The sequence below is a fragment of the Trachemys scripta genome, unplaced genomic scaffold (genome assembly GCF_013100865.1).
Source record: "Trachemys scripta elegans isolate TJP31775 unplaced genomic scaffold, CAS_Tse_1.0 scaffold_57, whole genome shotgun sequence".
NCBI lineage: Eukaryota > Metazoa > Chordata > Testudines > Emydidae > Trachemys > Trachemys scripta.
The window spans coordinates 22472-38218 of record NW_023260543.1 but is presented as its reverse complement, the minus strand read 5'-3'; the positions used below and the strand labels follow the sequence as shown (position 1 = coordinate 38218).

Sequence of the window (15747 nt, the reverse complement as noted above, 5' to 3'; positions counted from 1 at the left end):
GCAATACCTCCCAGCTTTGTGTCATCCGCAAACTTTATTAGCACATTCCCACTTTTTGTGCCAAGGTCAGTAATAAAAAGATTAAATAAGCTTGGTCCCAAAACCGATCCCTGAGGAACTCCACTAGTAACCTCCCTCCAGCCTGACAGTTCACCTTTCAGTACGACCTGTTGTAGTCTCCCCTTTAACCACAGCATGGAAGCATGTCCTCTGGAATGGTGGTCGAAGCACGAAAGGGCATAAGAATGTTTCACATATTTGGCATGTAAATACCTTGCAGCGCCGGCTACAAAAGTGCCATGTAAACGCCTGTTCTCACTTTCAGGTGACATTGTAAATAAGAAGCAGGCAGCATTATCTCCCGTCAATGTAAACAAACTTGTTTGTTTTAACGATTGGCTGAATGAGAAGTAGGACTGAGTGGACTTGTAGGCTCTAAAGTTTTACACTGTTTTGTTTTTGAGTACAGTTATGTAACCAAAAAAATCTGCATTTGTTAGTTACACTTTCACAATAAAGAGATTGCGCTTCAGTACTTGTATGAGATGAATTGAAAAATACTGTTTCTTTTATTTATCATTTTTAAAGTGCATATATTTGTCATCAAAAATAATAATATAAAGTGAGCACTTTGCACTTTGTACTCTGTGTTGTAATTGAAATCGATATTGAACATGTAGAAAAACATCCAAAAATATTTAATAAATGTCAGTTGGTTTTCTATTGTTAAGTGCGATTAACCGCAATTAATTTTTTGAGTGAATCGCGTGAGTTAACTGCGATTAATTGACAGCCCTACTTGAAACCTGAGGATTTAGCCCCAAATCCCCGTTCTGACCCCTGCCCTAAAAAACCTGTCACAGTCCCACAAACAGCCGCCAATGTAATGCCCTTTTACCGTAGACCACAGGATTTCTCTCACTATTTTTAACCTTTTCCTTCACTGCTGATTCAACTAAAATGCAAGGCAGCAGCCGGCAGCCTCAGAGGAGTGGCCGAGGGCTGAACGGGCCGTGGAGACACGTCTCCCTTCACTCTTGTCCAAGGAAGTTCCTGGAATTGCAAAGAAATCTGTAAGGCACTTAGGAGGGGTCTATTTGTTGTCCCTTTGCAGGGTGCGTAACTCGGACGAATGATGCAGAGAATCCGGAAGGTGGCGCATTCGCCGAGAAGAACGAAGCAGAAAACCCACAAGCTGCTGTAACCTTTGGCAAAAATGAGCTAGAGAACCCAGGAGGTGCCATATCCCTAGAGAAGAATGATCTAGAAAATCCAGAAACCACTCTACCGCATGAGGAGAATGATCTAGGAAATCCAGATGGTCGCCCATCCTCAGGGAAGATTGATCCACAGAACTCAGAAGATGCCACGTCCTCAGAGAAGAATGATCCAGAGAAGCTGGAAGAACCCGAGAAGCCAGAAACCGTGTTGTCCTCAGGGAAGGGAGTGGTGACACCAAATTCTGCAACAACCCCAATAAAGGATGAACCTGAAAATCCAGAAACTGCTTTACCCTCAAAGAATGATCCAGAGAGTCCAGGAGGTGCCAGATCCTCAGAGAAGGCTGCAGCTGCTGTGTCCTCAGAGAGAGCAGATTTCGAAGGTACCGGACAGGTCTCTAGACTTGCTCTGTAGGGCAATGCTTAAGAAGTGTTTATGGCTGTCCTGCACTGGGCACCGAATCTCAGGAGGGTTCTCCTCAGGGCTGTATGGAGAGGGACAGAGGGAAAGCTGTGCTAGATTTCAGATGTAGGAAGGGTCTAGTTCCTGTGTGTTTGGACCCCATGCAAGAGCAGAAGGTGATTCTGGCTGCATGAACCCAAACGGAAACGATTACCTCTGAACATCCTGGGAGGGAAAAAGGTGCTTTTGCTAATTAGCTCCATTGAACCAGGTCAACTCAAACAGAAACCACTTCACATTGTTTAGAACCTGGAGCTCAATTTCAGTGGCTCCAGCTACAAGCTTGGCTCCTCCTCTATCATTCCAGCAGGGGGTAAGCTGGAACTCCAGGGAGTCTGCCGTTCTCGAAGGGATTCCTGAGATGAAGTGAGAATCTAAGGCTCCCCCTTGAAGCCCCCCCTAGGCTAGACAAAGTCTATGGCCCAGATCTATAGGCTCCTACGTGAGACTAAGAGACTTTCACTTGTTTTGCTTTGTAGGGTCTGGAAATATCCCCAGCCATGGAGAAGAAGGAAAAACCACTGCAGGAAAAGGGAATATTGAAGGTAGGGTCTAGCCTCAGGTCCCACTGAGACCTCAAGGTCAACTTTGGAAGTTCTTCAAGGATGGAAGTGAAAGACTATGGTCTAGTAGGATAGAGCAGTCAGGGACTGGGAATCAGGACTCCAGGGTTCTAGTCCCACCTAGGGGAGGGGACTCTATAGTGTTAGGGGTGGGGGGCACTGACAGTCTGGGCTCCTGGGTCCTAGTCTGGGAAAAAATTCCTTGCTTCCAGTTTTCCAGATCTTCTTATATGATATTCTGGTACTCCCCTGGATTGGCAATACCTCGCAACTTTGTGTCATGCCCAAATTTTATTAGCACTTTTTTGCCAAGGTCATTAATAAAAATGTTTAATAAGATTGGTCCCAAGACCAATCCTTGAGGAACTCCACTAGTAACCTCGCTCCAGCCTGATAATTCACCTTTCAGTACCACCTACTGTAGTCTCCCCTTTAACCAGTTCCTCGCCAACTTTAAATTCTCAAATCAATCCCCATCTTCTCTAATTTAACTAATAATTTTCCACAGGGAATTGTATCAAATGCCTTACTGAAATCCAGGTAGATTAGATCTAGTGCATTTCCTTTGTCTAGATAATCAGTTATCTGAAATAGAGAGATCAGGTTGGCTTGGCACATGCTACCTTTTGTAAAACCATGGTATATTTTATCCCAATTACCATTTATGTCTATGTCCTTAACTGCTTTCTCTTTCAAAATTTGTTCAAGACCTTGCATACAAGTTTTGTCTAACTAACAGTTTCCTAGATCACGTTTTTTCCCCTTAGGTATACCTTAGCAATCCCCCAGTCATAGGGTACGACTCCTGAGTTTACAGATTCATTGAAAAGCCTTGCAATTGTTCTTGCAATTTCATGTGCCAGGTCCTTTAATATTCTTGGATGGTGATTATCCAAACCCATCCCAATTTAGTCCAATTAAGCTGTTCCCTTGCTGATCCATCCCCTCTTCCATTCCTTGTAGGCTTTCTGCTTTCTCGTAATCACATGTGTCAGATGCTTTCTCACCTAGCTAGGTCTCCAATCCTTCCCTACGATTTTTTCCCCCTTTTCTTGGGATGCAGGCTCCAGATAGTTTCTGCAACTTTGACTTAAAGTAATTCCAAGCCTCCTTCACATTCAGATCCTTGAGTTCTTTGGTTCAGTCCACTTCCCTAACTAATTCCCTTTATTTCTTAATGTTTGCCCTTTGGAAATCAAGGACCCTAGTTGCCAACCTATTTTTGCTTATCCTTCCATTTAGTTTAAACTCGAACCAAGACAGAACTAGCTGTTCTATGAGTTTCCTGACTACTCACGAATGCCATATCTAAAATGGCATCATCTCTTGCAGGTTCAGCGATGGTTTGGTGAAGAAATCTGTCAGATAGCACATACCCTTTAATACCTGTAATCCAGTCATGACTACTAGTCTACCATGTTTCTGTTATCACTATAATATCTGGTTTCACTTCCTTAACCAGTAGTTCTAGTTCCTCCATTTTGTTACCCAGACTCCTTGCACTGGTGTACAGACATTTTAGTTGTTATGCTTGGCTTTGCCCAGATTCCTCACCCAATTCTATTGCTGTATCACCTACCTGACTGTTAGCACCATTGGGGGGAGGGATAGCTCAGTGGTTTGAGCATTGGCCTGCTAAACCCAGGGTTGTGAGTTCAATCCTTGAGGGGGCCACTTGGGGATCTGGGGCAAAATCATACTTGGTCCTGCTAGTGAAGGCAGGGGGCTGGACTCAATGACCTTTCAAGGTTCCTTCCAGTTCTAGGAGATGGGATATCTCCATTATTATAAATTATATTGGCACTGGCTTTCCTCTTAATGTCCATTCTCCTACCCACTGCTGTTCCCTCATCATTGCTGTATTCCCCTTTCTTGATTTTCCTTCTAGTCAATATTAGGATCAGACATGGAGGTTACATTAGCAACTCCCCCAAGTTCCTAGTTCAGAGCTCTTTTAATCAGATGTGCCAACCTCCATCCCAGAAGTCTATTTCCCTCCCTACTCAGATGGAGTCCATGGCATGAGAACAGTCCTCTGTCCGTGAATGCCTCCCAGAGGGCAAACATCCCACTGCTTGAGCCATCTGTTGCTCATCACAATCTTGTCTCGCCTTTGGTCTCCTCCTCTATCGACAGGTAGAATCCCACTGATGATCACCTGAGCCTCCATTTCTTTATACGTCTTCCCCAGCCTGGCATAGTCACCCTTGATGCATTCCAGTGAGAATCTAGCAGTATCATTTGTTCCCACATGAAGGACAATCAGTGGATTCTTTCCTGCTCCCATTAGGATACTCTTCAGCCTCAGGTCCGCATCCTGTATCTTAGATCCGGCCAGAGCGCACACCCCTCTGCTCTCAGGATCAGCTCAGCTGATAGGCCTGTCTGTTCTTCTTAGTAGGGAGTCACCAATCACATAGACCTGCCTCTTCCTTGTGTTGGTGTGATGCTCTGGCCTTTCTCCTGTTCTTTCTGGCTGCAAGTCCTCTTGTCTCTTCTTTGCTCTTGCAATCTTTTGAGAATCATCCTCTATCCTCCTGGGGCTCCAAACTTTGTCTATTTCCACTGACTCTTCCCCTCTTCATGTAGGACTAGCAAGTTCTTCTCTTCTTCCTTGTTCTACCATCTTCTGTTACTGCCTGCTGTGCCCCTTCTCATATTCCAACTCAGGAAACCTGGTCCTGAGCTCTATTTCTCCTTCACTAGCTGGTCTTTTCCTCTGCCTAGTTCTTGTACTCACATGCTTCCATTGGCCACTTTCCTCATCCAGCAGCATATCCTCCAGTTGTGCTTCCATCTGCCAGTCTTGACTTTTCCCTTCAGCCTCCTCTTGCCTTCTCTCCATCATCTGCTCAAATCCCCTTTGAAACTCCACCACAGCATCCATCTGCATCTCCAAACCTCAGATCTTCTCTTCCATTAGCTCTGTTAGGCAGCACTTCATCCAAATGAAGCTCTCTTCGGGTACCCGCTCCAGGATAACGTACATCCCACAACGTCCACATCCGGTCATCTTCATTGTTTCTTCCACTTCTTGGGTCACTACCACTGCTGCCTCTGTATCTGTCATAGCCTTCCTGCCTAAGCTCCTGTCAAGGAAAACAAAAACAAAAGAAAAAACCCAACTAAACAAACACCAAAACAATAACAGAACACCCCACCTCTCCCCCAAACTCCCCTTACAAATTTCCACACAAATTCCCATCTTTTCAGCTCTGTTTGCTGGCTCCCATGCTACTGCTTCAGTTCAGGGCTCCATCACCATGGTGTCTGGGCTGCAGACACAACCCCTATTCCATAGCTCAGCCTTCGTTCATGCTCCATCTGTCAGTCCTGCACCCTCACCCCACCTAACATGGGGCTGTGGGACACAGGCCAGTGGGAAGGTCTAAGGTATCTGAGCAGGCTTCTCTTTTGGATCCTTAGATGGAGTGACCCCAGACTCGGATGTCTCCATGCCAGAGAGCAGAGCTGAGACATCAGGAATTGCCTCATCAGTGGAGAGGAATGGGGCTGAGACACCAGGAGTTGCTGCGTTGGTGGAGAGGAGCAGAGCCGAGACACCAGGAGATTCTGTGTCAGTGGACAGGAGTGGAACTGAGGTTCCCGAGACCTCTCCCAACAAAGTTCATGCAGGTAGAGTCCAAACAACATCCCCATGGCCCCTCTCCCAACCCAGGTCCCCCTGCCCTGGTGGTGAAACAAGAGCTGGGTCTCCATGGCCCACTTGCTAGTTGGCCAGTGAGGAAGTCAATTAGGCCCCCCCACATTCCTGTGATTGTTCCATCCAATGTCTCCATCTCTGTACACCCGAGCTATAGCCTGCCCTCAGTGTATTGTCCATCTGTGAAGCATGCGGAAGATGCCAGGATTGTGTTACAAATACTATATGTAGAGCTGGGCAGGGAACGGAAAGTACATTTTGTGGCAGAATCTGGGATTTCAAAATTTGGGATTTTCTCCCCCAATTTGGAACAAATCCCCCAAATTGCAAAATCCTCCATGAAAGAAAATTCCGGGGGGAAATTAATTGTTTCTGGGCCAATGGAAACACAGGCAGCTCTCCAGTGTCAGGAACCCAGCTGGCTCTGGGCACGGTCACCTAGCAACCCAGTGAGCTTGGCTGGGCCCAATAAACCCACACTAAGTGACTGTGCTCCCTAATTGGACAAAGGGCTCACAGGTTCCTATTTAAGCCCGGTAGCAACAGCACCACAGTGGCTGCTCAATGCATTCCACACCCACAGCTGAGCCAGTTTCCTGCTTCCTGTTTCCTGTCCAGCCCTTTCTCCACCACTTCCCTGACCCACTCCAGCCCTAGGACTTACCTGCCTCTGAACCCTTGGTTCCTAACTCCTGGCTCTGACGGCAGCTGGTCTCCTGACCATGCCCGATACTGCCCTCTGGCTCTGTTCTGACTGCTAGGCCAGATACATGCTCCGAAATCTAGATCATACCGCCTACACCTCACTATGTCACACCCAGCCCCACCAGTGGGGGGATCTAGATAAGCCTCCCCAAGTGTTAGCTGAGACAGAGGAGTATGAACGAGGTTGGGTGGGTTAGATCCCTTTGCTTCTTAGGCTTTGGTCCCCTGCGGTGAGATTAAACAATCCGTTGTTTGGAAAAGGCTGGTGTCCTGTCCCTGTATTCACACACTGGTCTCAGCACCTGTAGCTGCATCTGGTAATGCTCTGGCCAAGTTCAAGACCCAGAGGAATCACTGCTGGGGTCTGTAGTTATTTCCCCGGTCTGTGAGTGGGAGCGTGGGGAGATTGCAACCCAGGAAAGGGAAGGCTTGAGGCCTAAATCTTGGGAGAAGTGAGACTGAGAGGAGGCCACGGTGCAACTGGCCCTGAGCTGTGAAGCCATCCCGGGTGGTGACGCCTTCATTTCCATCTGCAGGGAGAAGAGGAGCCGTGAAGTCCGTCCTGTCCAAGCTGAAACTCAAGAAGTTCAGAAACCGGAAGCTCAGACTGAGGAATCTCCTGCAAATCAGCCCAGACAGCCTGAAGGACTCGACTCCTTACATCTTGGGAGACTTGCCTCGGCACTTCCTGAGGAAGCTCATGGCTCTGAACGGGACAGCCAGAAGCACAAGCCTTTGGCAGGGGACATCTGATGAGGACACAAGTGAGGATGAGGAGGGTGGGGTGAGTGGGGATGTGTTCTCTCTAAGGGAAGATGACTCTAGGGCTTCTCTGAACCCCCTCGATGTTCTCTGTGCCGTTCTGCTTTGCTCAGACAGTTTCCTACGGCAGGAGATCCTGTCCAAAATGTCCATGTGCCAGTTTGCCCTCCCTCTGCTGCTACCTGCCCTCGACACCCCCAGGTGCACCCTAATGCTGTGGGCCATGAGGGACATTGTGAGGAAGTGGAGGCCGCACTCCCTGGCAGAGAGCAGAGGGTTCAGAGAGGAGAGCCTGGTGCTCACGTCACTGCCAACCATTTCCTTTGTGCGGATGGGGAGCTGCAGCTTCTCCAAGTCCAAACTCCTCAATGAGGTTCTCAGCCCCTCTCAGCAGCACCACGATTTCTTCATCCATCGGGACATGGAGTCTGGGAACGTCCCTCGGGAAATCGCAGATGGGCTGGTCGAGATTTCCTGGTATTTCCCTGCTGGGAGGGAGAATTTGGATCTTTTCCCAGAGCCCATCGCGGTTACAAACCTGCGAGGAGACATTGAGTCACACTGGCCCCAGTTCAGCTTTTTAACAGAGATCTCCTCAGCAGTTTTCATATTAACTGAGAGCATCAGTGAGAGAGACTACGCATTGTTATCATCCTTGCAGGGATCAGCCACTAAATACTACTTCATCCTTAATAATCAGTCTGGGAAAGCCAAGGAAACAGTGGGACTCCTCAATGTATTAGCCCCGCTGCTGAATATGAAAAAATCACAACTTCTGGTGAAAGAGAAGAGCAACAACAGTGCGGAGCTGGTGAAAAAGCTGCAAGCCACCCTACAGGGCATCATTACCTCCTCGCCCAAGAGCGCAAGCGTCCGTGACATGGCTGTGACGGCGCGGGAGCTAGGGATCCAGGTGGATGAAGATGATGGAGAATGTTGGACCGCCTTGGAGCATGTTCAAGAAATCACTGCTGAAATACAGGATGTGGCAAAGTACAAGAGGGACATGCTGAAGCTCCAAGGAGATCTGTGGAAGAACTTGGCTAAAGTGGAGAAAGAGCTGTGCCGGATGAAAGGCCAACAGGACGTCTCTCCAGAAGACTATAGATCCCAGCTGAGAGAAAGGTGGTTGGAGCTACGCAGGCATCAGAATCAGTGTGACCTCACCAGCGGGATGGTTAAATTTATTAGCGGGATAGGACAACTGGGTCCAGCCGAGAAACATCACTTCCTGAAATGGATGAAATTCCACCTGGATCACATCGCCAGGGGGAACCTCTCTAGGCTCCGGGCTGAGTATAAAGAGAAATGTCACGCTCTAGGGGATGATGCACAACAGCTGGAAAAACTGGATGAACTAATCTCTGCCAGCTCCTTAGGGGTGGAGCATTTCATGCGCGAGTTGGGGCAATTTTACGAGGCCGAATGCTCAATGGTGAAAGAAGGGAACATGGGGAACATCCAAAGACAATTCATCCATCTCCCAGGCATAGCAGCTGACCTGATGCTGGAAGGGTTTCCCATGGAGCTGATCGATGGGGATGCCTCCAACATCCCACTGCAGTGGGTGACAGATGTTCTTTCTGAGCTCCATGCCAAGCTCAGGGGAAGGTCCAGAATGTTGGTTATAACGGTGCTGGGAGTGCAGAGCACTGGGAAATCCACCCTCCTCAACACCATGTTCGGCCTGCAGTTTGCAGTGAGCAGTGGCCGATGTACGCGAGGAGCCTTCATGTCACTCATTAAAGTGACAGAGAACTTTCAGCAGGAGCTGGGCTGTGATTTCATCCTGGTGATAGACACAGAAGGCTTGAAAGCCCCTGAACTGGCCAAGATGGAGGATAGTTATGAACACGACAATGAGCTGGCCACACTGGTGGTTGGACTGAGTGACATAACCATCGTTAACATGGCCATGGAGAACGCCACCGAAATGAAGGATGTTCTGCAAATTGTGGTCCATGCCTTTCTCAGAATGGAGGAAATTGGGCACAAACCCAACTGCCAATTTGTGCATCAGAACGTCAGTGATGTGTCTGCGCATGAACAAAACATGAGGGACAGGAAACACCTCCTGGAGCAGCTGAATGAAATGACCAAAGCTGCAGCGAGGATGGAAAAACAAAGCAGGGAGATGAAATTTTCTGACATCATGGACTATGATCCGGAGAAGCACAGTTGGTACATCCCTGGGCTGTGGCATGGAGTCCCTCCCATGGCGCCAGTGAATATGGGATACAGCGAGAGCGTGTGTGAACTAAAGAAATACCTGTTTGAATTCATGAGACACCGATCACCTCGCAGAGCCCCCAAGGACATTCCCCAGTTCATCGAATGGGTGAGGAGCCTCTGGAATGCTGTGAAACACGAGAACTTCATCTTCAGTTTCAGAAACAGCCTGGTGGCTGAGGCCTATACCCAGCTGTCTGTGAAGTACGCGGAGTGGGAGTGGGAATTCCGCAAGGAGATGCATCTCTGGATGTCCAAAACAGAAACCACCATCCAGAACCAATCCCCAGACGATCTGGGTCCAGGCACCTTTGAGAAACTAAGGCTGGAAGTTCACCAGATGCTGCATAATGGAGAGGAGAAGATGCTGCAGAGACTTCAGAGCTACTTTGAGAGTGGAGCCGGGAGTCTGCACCTGGTAGAGAAATACAGAGAAGACTTTCACCGAAGCGTGACATTTCTCCGGCACGAACTGGAGAGCTATCTGCTCTGCAAGTCTGAAGAGGCCATTCGTATCCAGAAAGGTCGGAGCAAGATAGACCATCTGCAGGCCGGGTACATGAAAGTAATTGAAGGGAAGGTGGATGGGCTCTTGCGGGACTGCAGGGAGAGGGAGAAGGAGCTGAAGCCCAAGGAACTGGAAAGGGAGTTTGCCAAGATGTGGAAGGAAACCTTAGCAGAGCTGCCGCTGGAGCGCTTACCCCTACGCCAAATTGATAAAGACATCCACTACCAGCTGTGCAAGGACCTGGAGAACAGAGGGAGTTTGGTCAAGCAGATGCTCCATAAAGCCCAGAGCTTGTTGAGTTACCAAAACAAACCCTTTCTCATGAAGAAGGAGTATCTGGACTTGGCTTGGTACAAAGCAGCTGTGGAGTTTATAACACAACAATGTTGGCGTGAATTGGAAGAGTTCACAAAGTCCCTGGTGGAGGAGTGTAGGAGATACATTGAGCAGAAGGTCCACTCTCATGGGGATTACGACCAGACCTATTGCTGGGAATTGCTGTGGATGATCAATGAGAGGCTCCAGCAGAACGTCGCTGGGAAGATTCGCACCAGTGCTTCCTTCGAAGTCGACTTGAAGCTTCACATCCTGGGGGAGGCGGCCAGCACCTTCCAGAAGATGCACAAAGACTTTCTCAAGAAGAACGACCCTCAGCATCGCCTGGAGGAGCTGAGACCTCAGTATTTCTCCACCTTCAGAGACCTTTACTATGAGAAGGATGCCTGCCAGAAGAGAGCTTTTGATTTCTGTGACCGTTGTCTGAAACCCGCCCTTTGGGAATATATGAAGAAAAGACTCGGGATTGAGATAGTGGACGACTTTCTCAGCAGTGGAGAGTCCATCGAGTATGGCAGCCGGAGCTTCTTCCAGTTCACTGTGCAAAAGAAACTGCTGGAGGAGATGAACTTCGATAACTACGTGAAATACGTCAGTAACTATGAGGAGTTTGTAAAGGCCTGGATCCAGACATGCCTAATCAGCCACTACAGAGAGACTGGGAGCTTGGGAGAACTGGAGAGAAAGGTTCTAGCCACAATAATGAAGAAAATCCAGGACGCTCTGGAGACCTCTGAGTGCCAAGACGCCCTCACCATCTCTGAGTTCTTGGACCATTTTTGCCAAACAATGTGCAAGGAGCTGGTTATCTCCAAGGACAGTTTGGAAGTGATCCTCTTCAAAAACACAGCCAGTGTCAGGCAGTTCTCAGTCGACATCCAGACCTTCCTTCCCCAGGTGGAAGATGGCATCTTCTCAGAGTGGGAAGAGCTGAGCAGGGAAATGGTCTTCACAGAGCTCCAGTTCAAGCCCCAGGATGAGATCTTCAAGCGCGTGTTTGGCTGTGGGAAGCAGTGTCCATTCTGTAACGTCCCCTGTGAAGCAGGAGGCAGCGACCACAAGGAGCATTTTGCATCGGTGCATCGGCCTCAAGGGCTGGGGGGCTGCAGATATGAGACAACTGATAGGCTTGTGTATTCTTTGTGCTCCTCTGATGTAGTTTCTAGTAATTCATTTAGAAATCTGCGTACAGCCTTCCAATGGCATCCCTACAAAGATTATCGCCAATTCTACCCCACCTGGCGCATACAACCGGACCCCAGCATCAGCGCCTCCGATTATTGGAAGTTCATATTCAGAAAGTTCAATCGACAGTTTGCCAAAGAGTACAATGCAGAGCCTGCCGATCTGCCCCCGGAGTGGAAGAAAATAACCAAGGAGCAGGCTCTGGGCAGCATCCGAGAGGCATTTAACATGGAATAGAGGCTGGCACTCTGCATTATGATACAGTCTTTAATTCCATAACAAGGCGCCGTCAGTCTTAATCCTGGCATTTTGTTACTTCCCAGGGCTTGATTTTGCCACCTGAAGGTTCCTTTAATGTAGTTCTTTGTGTGTAATTGCCTAGGTTTAAAAAAAATAAATGGAAAAACAAAGCAGTTCCATCGTGTGACATCATATTGACACCTCCATAGCTCCTCAGCAGGGCTTGAACCTTTAGATGCCCGCACACTTCTCTACTGGTTAAGCTAACCGAGTAACTGATAGCAGTAGTAGGTTGTCATCCTCCATGCGGACCGACCACCGCAGGTGAGTGGGGGACATTCTTTGCCAGTGGGTTTCATAGCTATTTGCTGACAGCATAGGACAGGTGAAACTCAGGACTTCTGGGTTCTGTCCCTGATTCTGAGGGGAGAGTGCTCTATTGGTCATGTCATAGAGCCATCCGTCCATCCCCACCCTCCCAGCTTGACCCCTTCTGACCCATCCCTTCTAATATGTCCCTGTACCAGTACCAGTCTAACCAGTCCGAGCTTCTTCTTCGCTACACATTCCAGTCCCCAACTGAAAACACGGCATCATAATGGAACATATCAGGCAACCTTTGCTACAGGGGCGCTACCAGCCATGCTTATAGTATATCTCTACCGTGAGCTTCTTCCCACCAAGAGGTAGAAATATGGCAGGGGCATTTCCCTGATGGTAGGTGGGTGGTTTATAACATTTCCCAGGTGCCTTCTGGGAGAAATCTGGGGACCCTCCCACATTGACCCCTGGTGGTCCATAAGCCACCTCTCGCTGGAATCCGGATCCTCCACCCACACACGGGGACAGGGAAATCTGCAAATGGCTGTGAGCCATTAGAATCATAGGGTTGGAAGGGACCTCAGGAGGTATCTAGTCCAACACCCTGCTCAAAGCAGGACCAATCCCCAACTAAATCATCCCAGCCAGGACTTGTCAAGCCTGACCTTAAAAACCTCTAAGGAAGGAGATTCCACCACCTCCCTAGATAACCCATTCCAGTGCTTCACCATCCTCCTCATGAAAAAGTTTTTCCTAATATCCAACATAAACCTCCCCCACTGCAACTTGAGACCATCGCTCCTTGTTCTGTCATCTGGTACCACTGAGAACAGTCTAGATCCATCCTCTTTGGAACCCCCTTTCAGGTAGTTGAAAGCAGCTATCAAATCCCCCCTCATTCTTCTCTTCTGCAGACTAAATAACCCCAGTTCCCTCAGCCTCTCCTCATAAGTCATGTGCTCCAGCCCCCTAATCATTTTTGTTGCTCTCCGCTGGACTCTTTCCAATTTTTCCACATCCTTCTTGTGGTGTGGGGCCCAAAACTGGACACAGTACTCCAGATGAGCCTCACCAATGCCAAATAGAGGGGAATGATCACGTCCCTCGATCTGCTGGCAATGCTCCTACTTATACAGCCTAAAATGCCGTTAGCCTTCTTGGCAACAAGGGCACACTGTTGACTCATATCCAGCTTCTCGTCCACTATAACCCCTAGGATTGGGTTGGTGTATCTGGGCTGCAATATCCAGTTTGTTCCTCCTTATGGCTGATGGCTCTCTGTTGAGTTGCATTGGGTGGGTCATTGGCGAAGGGAGGAGGCGAAGGAACCAAGCTAGAACGGTGGAAAGAGTGAATAAAGGTTTCCTCGGCATATTCAACTCTGGGTGTGTGGAGAACCAGGGCCTCTGTCTCGGGTAGGAGGTAACATTGTTGGCTGAATGCAATGAGGCTATAAACTCACCTTCAGGTCTGGCTGGCTGGATGTTAGGAGGTAACGCGATATCTTTTGAACGCCCCATCCGATCAGTTCCTACATTTCAGGGAATGTTCTAGACATCAGTTGGCAGAACCCTGCTGATCTTGGGTCAAATTGCAAAATCCAGAAAGGAGAAAATGGAGAAACATAGACAACCCCTGGATTCTGGTCAACAGAGCCATCAATTTCAATCAGCTCTGAAAGTGTAGATCAAAGAACCAGTTGATGGCAGAAATTAACCCCTTCCAGCTTAAAAACACCCCTATCTCAGCGCTGCTCAGTCCCTCAAATATTATAGTGCAGTGCCAGATCTGCTATGGTTAAGTTGGAGAACAGCTTTCTGTTTGAAGGGCCACTCTTCAAAGTGCTCTAAAATCCTCACCTTTAATCAGATTGCTCTGAAATGTGAGGTGCCTCATGGGGGAAGGGGATAGGATTCATGGTCCAACTTTGGTACCATTTGACCAAGGGTATCCCGAGATACAGCCTCCCACAAAAGACAGTTTTTCATCAGGTTGAGAGATTGCATCACTGGTGTTTGGTTTTTGATGTTTTGTCCCCTGAAACCAGAGCTCTGCTCCTGCCCCAAATACCTTGAAACTGTTGATACCTGAATGACTGATCTTCCAGAAGAGAAAGAAATAGAATGGTGGGGAGGAATGGGGGGCACACAGAGCCCCTGGCATGGGGGGTGAGGGGCGCACACAGAGCCCCTGGCATGGGGGGAGGTGGAAAGGGGGTGCAAACACAGCCCCTGACATGGGGGGAGGGGTTTGGGTTTGCAAACTGAACTAGAGGATGGGAGAGGGACACCCAGGGGGGATGGAAGGATGCAAGGGGCCCCCGGGGGGTGTGCTGGGCTTGGCCGACATGCCCTGGAGCAGGTGTCCCCTAGCCGAGATCTCAGCCCCCCAACACGCCCTGCCTCGCACCTTGGGGTGCAGGGACTCTGTAAAGGGGGGTGCATCAGGCAGCCTGGGGGCAACTCAGAGGAGTCCCCATGGGGTGAAGAGACCCCCCACCGATGGCCAAGGTTCCCTCTGCCTTCAGCACTGGGGTGGGCTCTGCCTAAGGAGGATTGACTGAGAGGAGCGGGTGGCCCGGAGGGGAGAGGAGATTAGGGTCCCAGTTGTGCCAAGTGCTGCAGAGTCCCTGCCCAGCTCACAGCCTAAACAGACAAAGTTCTATCCTCTCCCTTTTATACATGGGGAAACTGAGGCCCAGAGAGATGCAATGCCCTGACTGATCACACGAGGCATCTGTGCCGGAGCCAGGGATAGAACCCCGGATTCCTGATTCCCAGCCCCCCGCTCTAACCACCAGACCCCACTCCCCTAACAAAGCCCAGGAGAGAACCCAGGAGTCCTCCCTGCTCTAACCCACTAGACCTTGCTCTCCACCGCGAGCCAGGGAGAGAACCCAGGAGTCCTGGCTCCCAGCCTCCACCAGCCATTCACATCCGCAGCACCTGGGTAATTGGCCCTGCAGGGGAGCAAAGGATCTTACGCTGTCCTTTTTCTACTGCAGTCACCGCGCCCCCCTGGCCGGTCATCGCTTTGACATGCAGGGCCTGGGCACCTTGACCAAATTACTCACGCTATAGACTGGCTGCAAAGCATTGTGGGTAGGGTAGCCCCCTGCCAATTGGCTGGAAATGCTGGAGGGGGGGAAAGAGATTCTAACTACAAAGGAGCCAGCGCCCCCTAGAGGGGAAAGGCCCCGTGTCCCCTCCCCCACACATCCCAAAACCATTTTGGATAGTAACTTTTAGCTAAAACACTCCACCATGGAATTCAGGGGCCAGCTTCTAGTGACTTGAATTCGGGTCACTCCAGATTTACTCCCGGGGCACTGAGATCAGGATCCAGCCCTGTATTTTCCCATCCCTTCACCCTATAAACCATCTCCCACATTTAAAAAAAACAACAACAGCCACTGCTTTTTCTTTGAAATGTATTTTCTTAAATCTGAAAGTCCAGCACAGTCTGACCTAAAGAATAACAAACCCAAACCCTCGTTTTTCTTTTCAAAGATTAAAAAAAGGCAAGCGTTCCAACTTAAATAAAATATTACA

At 49.1% G+C, this 15747-nt stretch overlaps 1 protein-coding gene across 1 annotated transcript; it reads left to right on the top strand.

The window, feature by feature from the left end:
- The first annotated feature begins 1532 nt into the window (after positions 1-1532).
- LOC117870601 (up-regulator of cell proliferation-like) lies at positions 1533-12048 on the top strand. The gene is made up of 3 exons (XM_034757803.1): positions 1533-1603; positions 5673-5882; positions 7152-12048. The coding sequence occupies exons 2-3, from the start codon at positions 5702-5704 to the stop codon at positions 11870-11872; spliced, it is 4902 nt and encodes a 1633-aa protein (XP_034613694.1). The 5' UTR covers positions 1533-1603; positions 5673-5701; the 3' UTR covers positions 11873-12048.
- Positions 12049-15747: the final 3699 nt, after the last annotated feature.

Excerpts from the sequence above, each read along its gene's own strand:
- LOC117870601 (XM_034757803.1), top strand. The coding sequence starts at position 5,702 with ATGCCAGAGAGCAGAGCTGAGACATCAGGAATTGCCTCATCAGTGGAG. Across the intron at positions 5,883-7,151 it reads TCCCAACAAAGTTCATGCAG|GGAGAAGAGGAGCCGTGAAG; the intron begins GTAGAGTCCAAA and ends TTCCATCTGCAG.